Source organism: Grampus griseus, assembly GCF_964374135.1.
Source record: "Grampus griseus genome assembly, contig: HAP1_SCAFFOLD_50, whole genome shotgun sequence".
Lineage (NCBI taxonomy): Eukaryota > Metazoa > Chordata > Mammalia > Artiodactyla > Delphinidae > Grampus > Grampus griseus.
In genome coordinates this window covers 959669-973351 of record NW_028133393.1, presented here as the reverse complement: position 1 = coordinate 973351, position 13683 = coordinate 959669, and the positions used below count along the sequence as shown (strand labels likewise).

Genomic DNA, 13683 nt, shown 5'->3' with positions numbered 1-13683 from the left:
TTGTGTGGGAAAGGTGTTTGCCTGTATTTTCACGGCTTCTTAACTGCCTAATCTACTGTCAGTTAAAATTTATAAACTAAAATATTATTCTGAAAAATACTTGATATAAAAAGAATTCTAAAATGCAAAGTTTTAAGAAGTTGCTTCCAAAATACTAGCTATGGTTTCATTAATAGATATCTGTTTAAAACGGAGGGATAAGGAGATTTTATAGGTATGTCATCAAGCTACATTTTCTCTGTAATTAAATAGCTGTTTTAATGAAAGGTTGCAGATAGACTATTATAGATGTAAAAATACTGAGTTAAAGGAAAATAATTTTTGTACCTTGTACATAAAAATACGTACCTACCTCATATTTAATCCTTCTCTAATTTTTGTCAGGGTAGTTAGCTATCATTAATATTTGTTGCTCTGAAGTGTATGTTGAGGGTAGGTGACTATAAAATATTTAGGGCACGTCAATTTTTCTTTTAAATATCTCTAAAGTAAATGAAAGCTAGGTGTTTCCTACAGATGTGCTATTTAAAACTTCAGGTACTTTTGCTGGAAGGAAAATTGTTTTTACTTGTTTTACTATTTTTCAAAATATATATAGTTCATGTCAGAGATTTTGCAAAATTCAGCTTTGCAAATCTGGTTCAATACCTTACTAAACCTAAGGTACATCATTGTATAGATGTGGTATTCCAAGGAAAAATACCTGTTTCTTGATAGCATAGAAGTCTGGAAAACAAAAACAAAACAAACTCTTGATGGCTTTCTGGATACGTTCTTTTTTTTTTTTTTTTTTTTTTTTTTTTTTAGCAACTGTATCGGAAAAAACCTGGAATGACAATGTCTTGTGCCAAATTACCTCAGAACATTTCCAAAAATAGATACAGAGATATTTCGCCTTGTGAGTATCTACCCTCTCTGTATGTTATGTTTAATCTTCTTAACATAACTTTATTAAAACATTCTTTCTTTTAAATTTTTTCAGATGATGCTACACGGGTCATTTTAAAGGGTAAAGAAGACTATATCAATGCAAATTATATAAATGTAAGTTTTTTTTTAAATTATGCCTTTGTCATTTGGAATAAGAGGGACCACTCTAAACTTTGAGATTTATTCCAGAATCCATGATAATGACAATCAGCTCTTTTAGTATGTACCTCTGATAAGGACTTTTTTTTTAAGCAAAACTATTATACTGTTATAACACTTAGAAAAATAACAGAAACAAACACTTAAATGAATAATATGCTCAACTTAATTTACATAAAGAAAAGTACATGTCAAAACTGCAAGGAATTACTACCATTTTTCACCTATTAGATTGAAATATCAAAAAGTTTGATAATACCCTATACACGTCTACAGCCTTTACCTGAAACCTTGGGGTCAAATATGCTTTGGGATTCAGAATTCGGAGGATTTTTGAAAGGTTATTCGGTGCATATACTGTAATAAGTAATGTCCCCAGCAGGCTATGGGACGTTACCCTATAATCAATATGTTGATATTCAACAGCAAACAAACTATGGATATTCCCACGAAATAGGACTGATAGACTATAAACAGGTTCAGGTTGGATACTGTTACGAAAAGAGTCAAGGTTAGGTTAGGTATACCAAAAAAAAAGAGAGAGAGACAAACTTACGCTTCAGAACATTGCGAGTTTCAGAATGTGGAGAAAGGATTGTGGATTATTAAGGAGTTTACTGAGGAACAAGCTTTCCTCATACATTCTTGGTGGAAGTATAAATAGGGACGACCTCTTTGGAGAGCCATTTGGAGCCGTCTGTTAAAATTTTAAATGCAGAGCTTCCCTGGTGGTGCAGTGGTTAAGAATCTGCCTGCCAAGGCAGGGAACACGGGTTCGAGCCCTGGTCTGGGAAGATCCCACATGCTGCGGAACAACTAAGCCCGTGCGCCACAACTACTGAGCCTGTGCTCTAGAGCCAGTGTGCCACAACTACTGAGCCTGTGCTCTAGAGCCCGTGCTCCGCAACAAGAGAAGCCACTGCAATGAGAAGCCCGCGCACTGCAACAAAGAGTAGCTCCCGCTTGCCGTGACTAAAGAAAGCCCGTGTGCAGCAACAAAGACCCAATGCAGCCAAAAATAAAATTAATTAATTAATTTAAAAATATTTTTAAACGCACATGCACTTTGATCCAGCGTTCTCATTTCTTCCTGTTGCCTATACAAATATATTTCTTCCTGTGTGCAAAAATGTTAGGTCTACAAATTATTCAGTGTAGCCTTGGTTATGATAGCAGATAAATTGGCCACAACTTAAATGTTATATGAATTTACGGTACGTTTATACAGTAGAGCCATTACACAGTATGAAATTTTATGTACTAATCTGACATGATTTTAAAGGTAAAGTAGAAAAAAGGGAAACAAGATGCAGAACAACATTATATGCTACCATTTATATTTTACAGCAAAAAAGGAAAGTAGTTTTACGTGTACATTTGTGTGTCGTGTGTAGTATATCTTCAAAAGGACATGATAGGAGCTAGGAAAAAGGATTGCCCTCCTGAGTGTAAACTGGAGGCTGGGATGGGAAGGAGACATCTTTCCTCACCCTTTGGTATCCTTCCAGTTGCCATGTACACGTCACCTTTTCTTTTTTTTAATTCAGTCTTAAAAATATAATAAGATGATGGTTCATCTTCCCCAAATACTTACAGTCTTACTTTCTGAAAATAATGAACTTAAAATATTTTTCCAATCTTTTCATGTTACATATATTATATATATAATTATGTGCATATTACATAATATTTATACGTCACATTATACATATATACACATATATAATATGAAAAATCTCAACTAAAGCCAATGGCAGAATTTTTGCTTCTCACAAAATTTACTAATAAGCTGGTTAGAGACAGTTTTTTTTCTTTTCCATTATAGTTTATTACAAGATGTCGAATATAGTTCTCTGTGCTATACAGTAGGTCCTTGGTTTTTTATGTATTTTATATAGTGTGTATATGTTGATCCCAAACTCCTAATTTGTCCCCTGCCTTTTCCCTTTGGTAACCGTAAGTTTGTTTTCTATGTACAGGCAAACATTTTTTATTTCTATATCAATTCTCTGCCTCTGAAACAGGATTCTCTGTAAAGCTGCGCTTAAAAAAACCATAAGAGCGCTTTGGAAAATATTTAAATTCCTGTTTCCACTGATTGAAAGATAAATATGTATAACTACTGCACATTGCCAAGAAATTTCTGCTGCAAATAAAATAAATTGTCGATAAAGATTTGTTTTACTCACTTTGCAATTTATTGAGATTAGTTGTATTCAGTTATCATTCAGTAGATGATTTTCGTGTGTTTGATCCTAGTAAAAAGTAATAATGCAAACGATTTTGTTTTTGTGTCCTTTTAGATGGAAATTCCTTCCTCTAGAATAATAAATCAGTACATCGCTTGCCAAGGGCCGTTGCCACACACCTGTACAGACTTCTGGCAGATGGCATGGGAACAAGGCTGCTCCACGGTTGTGATGCTGACCACACAGGCCGAGCATGGCAGAGTAAGTCACGCTGCCCAAAGCTTTTCTAGGCTGCATCGCGTGCACAGTCAAGAGAGCCACGTCGTGTGGTCTCTTCTGTCACCTCTAAACGTCCTTTCTTACGGGGTCGTGATTAAAATCATCGTGGATAAGCGCTTAACCGTGACTGACACATAATAAGTGTGTTATAATAAATGTGATATAAGTGTTAGCCATTATTATTTAAATGGACTAATATATACTTGATAAGGGATTTGTATCTAGAATATATAAAGAACTCATACAACTTAACCATAAAATAACAAATACCCCATTTAAAAATGGCCAAAGGATCTGAATAGATGATTCTGCAAAGAAGATATTCAGAGGGCCAACAAGGTCACGAGAAGATGCCCAGCATCATTAGTCATCAGGGAAATGCGAATCAAAGCCACCATGCGTTACTACGTCATATCTAGTAGGGTGGCCAAAGTAAAGATGACAGAAAATCACCTGTGTTGGTGATGATGTGGCGGCAGTGGAACCTCCTGTACCGCTGGTGGGTTTGTGAAATGGTGCAGCTGCCTTGGAAGACAGCCTGTCAGCTCTTTAAGAGGCTAAACGTAGAGGGACTGTAACTCAGCAGTGTCACTCCTAGGAATACCCGAGAGAATTAAGTCCACGTCCACACAAAAACTGGTGCACAAATGTTCACAGCTGCATTATTTTTAATAGCCCCAAAGTGGGAGAAAACCCAGATGTACCAGATAAAATGTGGTATATTCATACAGTTGAATATTATTTGGCAATAAAAAGTTATGAAAAAATAATACATGCTGCAACATGGATGAACCTAGAAAACACTGTGCAAAGTGAACAAAGCAGTCACCAAAGACCGCGTATCTTATGCTTCTATTATATGTGATGTCCAAAGTAGGCCATAGGGGACAGAAAGTAGAGTAGTGGTCACCCAGGCCTGGCCTAGAGGGAGGAGAGGGGGCCAGAGGGACACACAGGGATTACTAAGGGCTGTGGATCTTCCTTTGGGGGTGACGAAAATGTTCTAAAAGTGATTGTGGTAATGGTTACACAGCTCTGTGAGTATACTAAAAACAATTGAATAGTGTATGTTAAATGGGTAAATTGAATGGTATGTGAATTGTATGTCATGAAACCTTTTTTTAAAAAAATCTTAATTATGAAAATACATGGATTGCATTTGGCATTTTAGTTGAAGATTCTTTCTCATTGTTAACTTAAATCTAAATCAGTGTAATGGTAAAACAATGGGTGGAAGCTTGTTGTAAACAGGATATTCGCAGTCTCAAAATATATCCAAACAGACTATTATTACAAAGAGAAAAAGTGGCAAAGAAAAAAATGATACTAGTTGGTAGATCTAGGTGAAGGGTATATGAGAGTTCATTAAATTATCCTTGTCACTTTTCTGTAAGTTTGAAAGTTCTTAAAAATTAAAACATTTTAAAAATTGGAGAACCTGAATTATGTATATTTCTAAAATCTATTGATACCAGGTTAAGTGTCACCAGTATTGGCCGGAACCCACAGGAAGTTCATTCTATGGGTGCTACCAAGTCACCTGCCACTCAGAAGAAGGAAACACTGCATATGTCTTCAGGAAGATGACACTGTTTAACCAGGAGGTACGAAGGCAGGGGGTCTGTTGGTTAGAGCTGTTTTGTTTAAGGTAGAGGCTTTGACAGATGAAAATGTTTTTAGTCTGAGTCCTAGTTACTAAGAAATATTAAAAAATTGCTGAACTATTTACTTCATTGGGATACTTTGGAATCTTATGAAATGTATTCTCCTACTATAATATTTCCAATTTCTGTAAGTAAATACGGATGATCAGTGAAAAAATAGTCTAGTAAATAATACTTATTACTATTAACATTGTACTCTTCCTATTCATAAAAATTATGCCAGGGGTGTTGGCTATAGATTGTTTCCTCCACGGATTATCAGTAAGGTACTGGAGTCCATCTGTAGAAATGGAAAGAACAATTGAAAGCTATCAAATTATCCCCCCCCCTTTTTTTTTTTTTTTTTTTTTTTTTTCAGTACGCGGGCCTCTCACTGTTGTGGCCTCTCCCGTTGCGGAGCACAGGCTCCGGACGCGCAGGCTCAGTGGCCATGGCTCACGGGCCCAGCCGCTCCACAGCATGTGGGATCTTCCCGGACCGGGGCACGAACCCGTGTCCCCTGCATCGGCCGGCGGACTCTCAACCACTGCGCCACCAGGGAAGCCCCCTATTCCCCTTTTTTAAGAGTGGAAGAGAGCAGTTTCACAGTCTTCTCAGTATTAAGGAGGAAAAGATCGTAGGTAGGCAGGACCTTCTGACCTCAGACAGATTATAGCTTTCAAATTGTTAGTTTTTCTTACTGCTGCCTGGGTCAGTCCACGTGGCTTCCAGATCAAAGCCAGAGTGGAAACCGACGAGGAAACGCCGGCTCAGTAACCCAGCTGGGAGATGTGTGGAGGGCAGCACGTGCCTGTCCTGTTGGGCTGCCAGAGCCTGGACCAGGCACCTGGGGCAGAGGGGCGGTAGGGGCTTTGGGGGCTGAAGGCAGAAAGAAGTGATGCTAGAGAAGAGCAGACAGCACAGCATCAACGGCCAAGCCTTTGGAGACGAGACCACGTCTCCCCTGGTCCCACACGCAGGCTGCCGCCACCGCACCCTTCCCCGAGGGTGATTACAGGAGTCCAGTGAGACAGGGCCTTACTGACCAGAAAGGGAAGGAGCGCCATGTTGTGCTGAAGGAACCTGGCCCTGGATAAAGCTAAAGTTACAAGAAAGTAAAGTTTTCAAAATCTTACGGGCTAGAGATAGGAGAATGAATTTGGGGTTTGGGCGTGGATACTGTATAGCTTGTGGTTGTATGACAAGGCAAGCCAATAAGCTGGTTCTTCACTTTCCTAAATAGACATGACAGATGAGCTTGTAGAGGGTTGCATCAGGTGACGTGTGTATCCCGTCGTTCTCCACCGGCAGATTTATCCATGGCAGTTGTACATATTTTAGTGGCTTTTCTTTGCAACGCTGAGTACCTCAGAACTATGCTAAGACACAAATTAGTTTCTAACGTTGGAGCCAATTATAATTGGGAAAATTAACTTGCTACCATCAGTACATACATACATGGGTAGATAGATGAATAGACAGATAAATGCTACCCCAAAACTTAATAAAATATGATTTTACCTTACCCATTCTTGTAGATTATTGGTACCGTTAAGTTCTTTTGTTAACAATAATAGTCAAAGGTAGTCTGTGCTAGATACCTTCAATTCATCTGAAAAATTAGTTATCAAATTAAACTGAGGTCTCTTTGGGAATTCTTCTCTCTTGATTACCTTACTTTCACGTTCTTTTCTGGAAGCTCCATCTAATGTAAATGATAGTAACCAGATTTCATAGTGTTGAATGACTATAGCTACCAAGTATTGAGCATATGATTCCAAACAGCTGTGACTGGGTGCTTTGCAGGTCCTCTCACTGAATCCTTTTAACATAAGACTATCCCTCTGAGGTGTAGATGTCATTTCATTTTTCATTTGGAGAAAGTAAGGCTCTGAATTAGCATCCTTACTGGCAAAGTTGACATTTGAGCCAAGATGTATAAATTCAGTACCTTACTTTCTTCATTATACCAACTTTTGGCTCCCCAAAAAGAATTAAGTCCCGATTGATTTTGTGTTTTTATGCTCTCCAGTGTTTAACCTACATTTATTTTGAGATTTTATTTTTCCTGATTTCCATAATTTCACTTGCACTTATCAATAAGTATTAGCCCAACTTTGTTCATTAAAAAAAAGATTTTTTTTTTACCTTACTTTTTGCTCACCTAACAATTCTTTAGTTTTCTTTTAAACATTTCTCTGGGATCTTAATCTGTTTTTGCCTGTTTACTTGATTATCATCCTAAAAATACTCTACAAATACAGAAATTGAGTTGTAAGAAGAGTAATAATCCAAGTGACTGATACTTAAATGTGTACAGCTGTTTCTGTAAAATGGTTTCTTTCCTTTTCCTTGAACTTTTGGGTTTTATTGAGTTTATACATTACTTTTTTGGCAGGGGGGAATGAGAGTGCTTTCTTTTGCTTTTCTTTTGTTTTTTTAAAAATTTATTTATTTTTGGCTGCGTTGGGTCTTCGTTGCTGAGCGCGGGCTTTCTCTAGGTGCAACAAGGAGGGGCTACACTTCGTTGCGGTGCACGGGCTTCTCATTGCAGTGGCTTCTCTTGCTGCGGAGCATGGGCTCTAGGCGCACGGGCTTCAGTAGTTGTGGCTCACGGGCTCTAGAGCGCAGGCTCAGTAGTTGTGGCGCACACGCTTAGTTGCTCCGCGGCATGTGGGATCTTCCCAGACCAGGGCTCGAGCCCGTGTCCCCTGCATTGGCAGGCGGATTCTTAACCACTGCGCCACCAGGGAAGTCCATTGCTTTTCTCCTAAAATTAAAGTGACATGAATATTTGTTTATATTTTAAGGATTATTTCTAACTCAGGTGCATAATTTTTCATTATACATAGAAAAATGAGAGTCGTCAGCTCACTCAGATCCAGTATATAGCCTGGCCTGACCATGGGGTCCCTGACGATTCAAGCGACTTTCTGGATTTTGTTTGCCATGTACGAAATAAGAGGGCCGGCAAGGAAGAACCTATTGTTGTTCATTGCAGGTATTTTATTTTCTGTCTATTATGATTTGAGTAACTGACTAGATGTGTCATTTTTAAAAGGGAATACGTCCTTCAGTTACGGTTGTCACTCTGATAGATCTCGAAGCTAGGCTCTGAAGGTAGAAGGCAAAGGGTATGTTTTAACAGATGACTGACAGAAATTTTATCATAAGAAGTAAGAATAATACTGTGCTGATTCTTGGCAGTTTGTCTTCTTCGTAGTTATGTCCTGAAGTTAATGGTTTCATAGATTTGATGAAATACAGCATTGCAGGAGCTAGGTTGCATCCTGAGGTTTGGATTTCCTGCTTCTGGCCCCTCCTCGGACGTTTGGTGAGCATCTCACCTCCTTGGAGTGGCGCTGCCCAACCCTCTCAGGGGGGACTACTTCCAAGAGCCCCGGTGAATGGCGGCTCACACCCTCCTTCCTTTCACACTGAACCCTTCTGCCCTCAAGGGACCAGATACAATGCTACAGCCTTGCAGAGATTAGGAGCCAGAAGTTATTTTCTCCTTATCTAAGTGGTTTATTCAGAGGATGTATTAAGGTATCTCTTTATCCTTAAACTTTCCAGCACTTTTTAAGAGCAAACTTTCAAATCATCAAAACAGACTGTAGACCAAATATTGGAGAGGCAAAATGGCAGGAATGGTGGACACGTTTGGCTATTTCGTATCCTTAGTTCCCAAGAGCTACTTTATCCACATTCACAGAGTACTTCACAGAGTTGTTCTTAACTGTGTCAATGGTGAAGTTTAATGAAAATTAAATTTGGTTTTAAAAATTGATTTTTGCGTGTGTAAAATAGTTGTCTTCTGTGCATTCGTTAATGATTTATGATTGTAATCCTCTTACTTTGTGTTTTAAAGCTGTGTTCTCCAGTAAGCTTCTATACCTTGTTCAGATTCTACAAACTGAAGTGTAACCTTTAAAATGGTGTATTGGCAACTAACAGTGGGGGAGGGGTGGCTGCAGACCATTTAATCTGTATTAAGTGACTCTCTGTTTTGGTTTCCAAAGTAGTTTCCAGTTGGCTTGCTACTTCTATTAATAAAACATTAAAATCAAATTGTTCTTCTACCGTGATATGATTCAGTACAAAAGGCACAAGAAGTGTAACAGAATTGTATCAGACCTTGCCCCATATTTGTCTCTTTTAGTGCTGGGATTGGAAGAACTGGGGTTCTTATTACCATGGAAACAGCCATGTGTCTCATTGAGTGCAATCAGCCAGTTTATCCACTCGATATTGTGAGAACAATGAGAGACCAACGAGCCATGATGATCCAAACTCCTGTAAGTACTACATGCCTCATGTATGAGTGTGCATTCTCAACGTGATGGTTTTTGTTATCAGTATATATCTCAAAGCATACTTCTCTCTTTTTAATTCTCTGCCAGGAGCTAATAACCTTAGCACAAGGACCAGCAAATACTGCCAATGAGCCAAACTCGCCACTTGTGTTTATAAATAAAGTTTTATTGGAAACAGCCAGTCATTTGTTTCCATGTTGTCTATGGCTGCTTTCACATTACAGTAGCAGAGTTGAGAAGTTGCAGCAGGCACCATGTGATTGCAAACACGAAAGTATTTGCTATCTGGTCTTTTACAGAAAACGTCTGCTAACACCAGCCTATCATGCTAGTTCTGAACTGCCTAAACAGGTGCAGAGGAGGAACGTGCCCTGGGTTACTTAGTCAAATGGAGTGCTGAGAACGATAGTGTCCCTAGACTGGAGAATCTTGATAGACCTGTTTTCCGTGAAACAGCTGTGGGGAAATTGCCTTTCTTTTTTACATAGGAGCTTAAATTGCAACAACAAAAATCATCAACATTAAGCTACTAACTTACTATATTCTATACCGACTCTGAATTATGTTCCAAGAATCAAAAGAGGAATCATGGAATTTTAGAGTTAACGCTAAGATTATTTTTTATATTAAGCCATTGTGAAATGTTAGCACTGTTGGTGGCATTAAGGTTACTGAAGTGAACTGACCTATGTGGTAAGTGCCTGTCATTTTTTTAGCTTTTAATTATGGAAAATTTCAAACATACACAAGCAGACAGTATAATGTAATCAACACTGTGTTGCATACTCAGCCCCAACACTGGCTGTGGTGTTTCCTTCCTACTGCCACCTGTTGTCTGCACATTTGAAGCAGACCCTACACATCATATTGTTTTGTCCATACATATTTTAGTGTGTCTCTCTAAAAGATAAGGAGTGTTTTTTTCTTCTAAACAAAACCACAACACCGTTATCACACCAAAGTATAATTAACAGTAATTCCCTAAGATTAGCAATAGCCAGTATTCAGATTTCCGGTTGTCTCATATAAATCATGTCTTTTTAAACTTTAGAACAGCTTTATATTTATATTCACATGCCATAAAATTCACCCTTTTTAACAAGTGTACATTTCACTGGGTTTTTTTATATCACAGAGTTTGGCAACCATAATTGCTATCTAATTTTAGCATATTTTCATCACCCCAAAGAAGACATCCTGTACCCATTTTTCCCTGTTACCTTCCCCAGGCTTCCCCCAACCTAGCCGTAGGCAACCATTAATCTACTTTCTGTCTCTGTAGGTTTGCCTATTCTGACTTTTCATGTGAATGGAATCATATAATTTGATCTTTCATAAATAATTGGCTTCTTTTAATTAGCATAATATTAAAAGGTATATACATTCTGTAGCATATCTCAGTACTTCATTCCTTATTCATTGAATAGATACACATTCATCTGTTGATGGAAATTTACATTGTTTCCACTTCTTGACTATTATGAATAATGATGCCACAAGCATTTGTGTATATGTTTTTGTTTATAAATGTTTTCATTTCTCTTGGGTATATACCCAGGAGTGGAATTGCTGGGTCATATGGTAACTCTGTTTAACCTTTTGAGGAACCGTCAGACTGTTTTCCTCAGCAGCTGCACCATTTTGCAGTCCCCTGGCAGTGTGTGAGGGTTCCATTTTCTCCACATCATTGTCATCACTTGTCATTATCTTTTATTTTAGCCTTCCTAATGAATATAAAGTGGTGTCTTGTGGTTTTGATTTGCATTTCCATAATAACTAATGATATCGAGTATCTTTTCATGTGGCCATTTATTTGTATACCTTCTTTCGAGGACTGTCCAAATCTTTTGCCTGTTTTTCAATTTGTTTTTTTTGTTTTATTGTTGAATTGTAAGAGTTCTTTATATTTTCTAAAAACAAGTCTCGTCTCATAGTTCTATGGTTTGCAAATGTTTTTGTTTATGCTATTCTTTCACTTTCTTGATTAAGTCATTTGAAGCACAAAAGTTTTTAATTTTGATTACATCCAGTTTTGTTTGGTTTTTAATCACATACACTTTTGGTGTCATAGCTAAGAAATCATTGCATAACTTAAGGTCACAAAGATTTATTCCTGTTTTTTCTTCCAAGAGTTTTATAGTTTAGCTGTCACATTTAAATGTCAGATCCGTTTTGAGTTCATATCTGCATGTGGTGTGAGGTAGGGGTCTACCTTCATTCTTCTGCATGTGTATTTCCAGTTGTCTCAGCCCCATTTGTTGAAAAGACTGTTCTTTCCCCATGAATTGTCTCTGGGTCCCTTGACTGCAAATGTAAAGGTTTATTTCTGGACTTTCAGTTGTATTCCATTGATTTATATGTCTGTTCTTATGTTCATACCACACTGTCTTGATTACTATAAATTGGTAACAAAATTTGAAGTCAGGAAATCTGTATCTTGCAACCCTGTTCTTCTTTTTCAAGACTGTTTTGGCTACTCTGGGTCCCTTGCATTTCCATAAGAATTTTAGAATCAGTTTGTCCTCTCTGCAAAAAAAGCAAGACAGGGATTGCATTAAATCTATAGATCATTTTGGGGAGTGTTGCCATCTTAATGATATTCCGTCTTCAAAAGCATGAACACAAAATGTCTTTCCATTTATTTATGTCTTCATTAATTTCCTTCAACAGTGTTTTGTATTGCACAGTCTTATCATTCTTTTGTTGAATGTATTCTTAAAGTTTTTTTAGTCTTTTTGGTCCTATTGTAAGTGTACTTGTTTTCTTGATTACATTTTAGGACTATTCATTGCTTGGATATAGAAAGAAAACTGATTTTGCATATTGATCATGTATCCTGCAACCTTGCTAAAGTCATTTATTAACTCTAATAATTCCTTAGGATCCTCTGTATACAGATCATGTCATTTGCAAATAGAGATAGTTTACTTCTTCCTTTCCAGTATAGATGCCTTGGTTTTCTTTTCATCTTTTCTGGCCCTGGCCAGAATCTCCAGTACAGTGTTAAATAGAAGTGGTGAAACCACACATCCTTGTCTTGTTCCTGGTCTTAAGGGACAGTTTTCTGTTTTTCACCACTAAGTACTGTAAGGTTAGCATGGATTTTTCATTAATGCCTTTTATCAAGTTCAGAAAGTTCCCTCCCTTTCTAGTTTGTTGAGTGTTCTCATGATGAAAGGGTGTTCAGTTTTGTCAGGTGCTTTTTCTGTATCTGAGATGATAATGTAGTTTGTGTCTTTTATTCTGTTAACATAATGTATTAGATTGATTGATTTTGGGGTGTTAAACTAACCTTGCATTCCTGAGATAAATCTTACTTAGACATGGTGTTTAATTCTTTTTATATGTTGCTTGACTTGATTTGCTAGTATTTTCTTGAGGTTTCTATATCTATATCCACACATAATAGATTTTTTACTTTTAATTGTAGTAAAATACAAAACGTAAAATTTACCATCTCAACCATTTTTAAGTGTACAGTTCGGTAGTATTAAGTATATTCACACTGTTGTATAACCAATCTGTAGAACTTTTTAATCTCTATAGCCATTAAATCCATTTTTCTCTCCCCCAGCCCCCACCATTCTATTTTCTGTTGCTGTGAATTTGACTGCTCCAGATACATCCTATAAGTGGAATCACACAGTTTTTATCTTTTGTGACTGGCTTATTTCACTGAGCATAATGTCCTCAAGAGTCACCCATGTTGTAGCATGTGTCAGAATTTCCTTCCTTTTTAAGGCTGAAAAAAATACTTCCTGGTGTGTATATACCACATTTTTCTTATCCTTTCATCTGTTGATGGACATTTGGTTTATTCCCACATTTAGGTTATTGTTGAATAATGTTGCTGTGAACATGGATGTATAAATATCTCTTTTAGACAGTGCTTTCAATCTTTTCAGATATATATCCACAAGTCAGATTGCTGGATCATATCATACGTAATGAGTTTTTGTTTCTGTTTTCACAGTTTGTGTGACGTCAGGATTCGAATATGGCCCACACATTTTGATTGGTCTGTGTGTCTCCTAAACCTCTTTCAATCTGTGTCTTCCTCCTGTGTCTCTCTTCTTTCTTCTTGCAGTTTATTTGATGAACAACACAGGTTGTTTGTGCTACTTGTTCTCCCATAGTCTGGATTTTGCTGATTGTGTTCCCAAGATG

General features: G+C 37.5%; 1 protein-coding gene across 1 annotated transcript in view; it reads left to right on the top strand.

The window, feature by feature from the left end:
• PTPN4 (protein tyrosine phosphatase non-receptor type 4) overlaps window positions 1-13683 on the top strand; it is a gene marked incomplete at its 3' end in the record, with an annotated part of 144046 nt that overhangs the window by 128420 nt on the left and 1943 nt on the right. Inside the window, exons 20-25 of the mRNA XM_082682078.1 lie at window positions 808-898; window positions 983-1044; window positions 3393-3539; window positions 5033-5161; window positions 8053-8201; window positions 9363-9498. Of these exons, the coding sequence (XP_082538204.1) occupies window positions 808-898; window positions 983-1044; window positions 3393-3539; window positions 5033-5161; window positions 8053-8201; window positions 9363-9498 (714 nt within the window). The remainder of the gene's footprint in view (window positions 1-807; window positions 899-982; window positions 1045-3392; window positions 3540-5032; window positions 5162-8052; window positions 8202-9362; window positions 9499-13683) is intronic.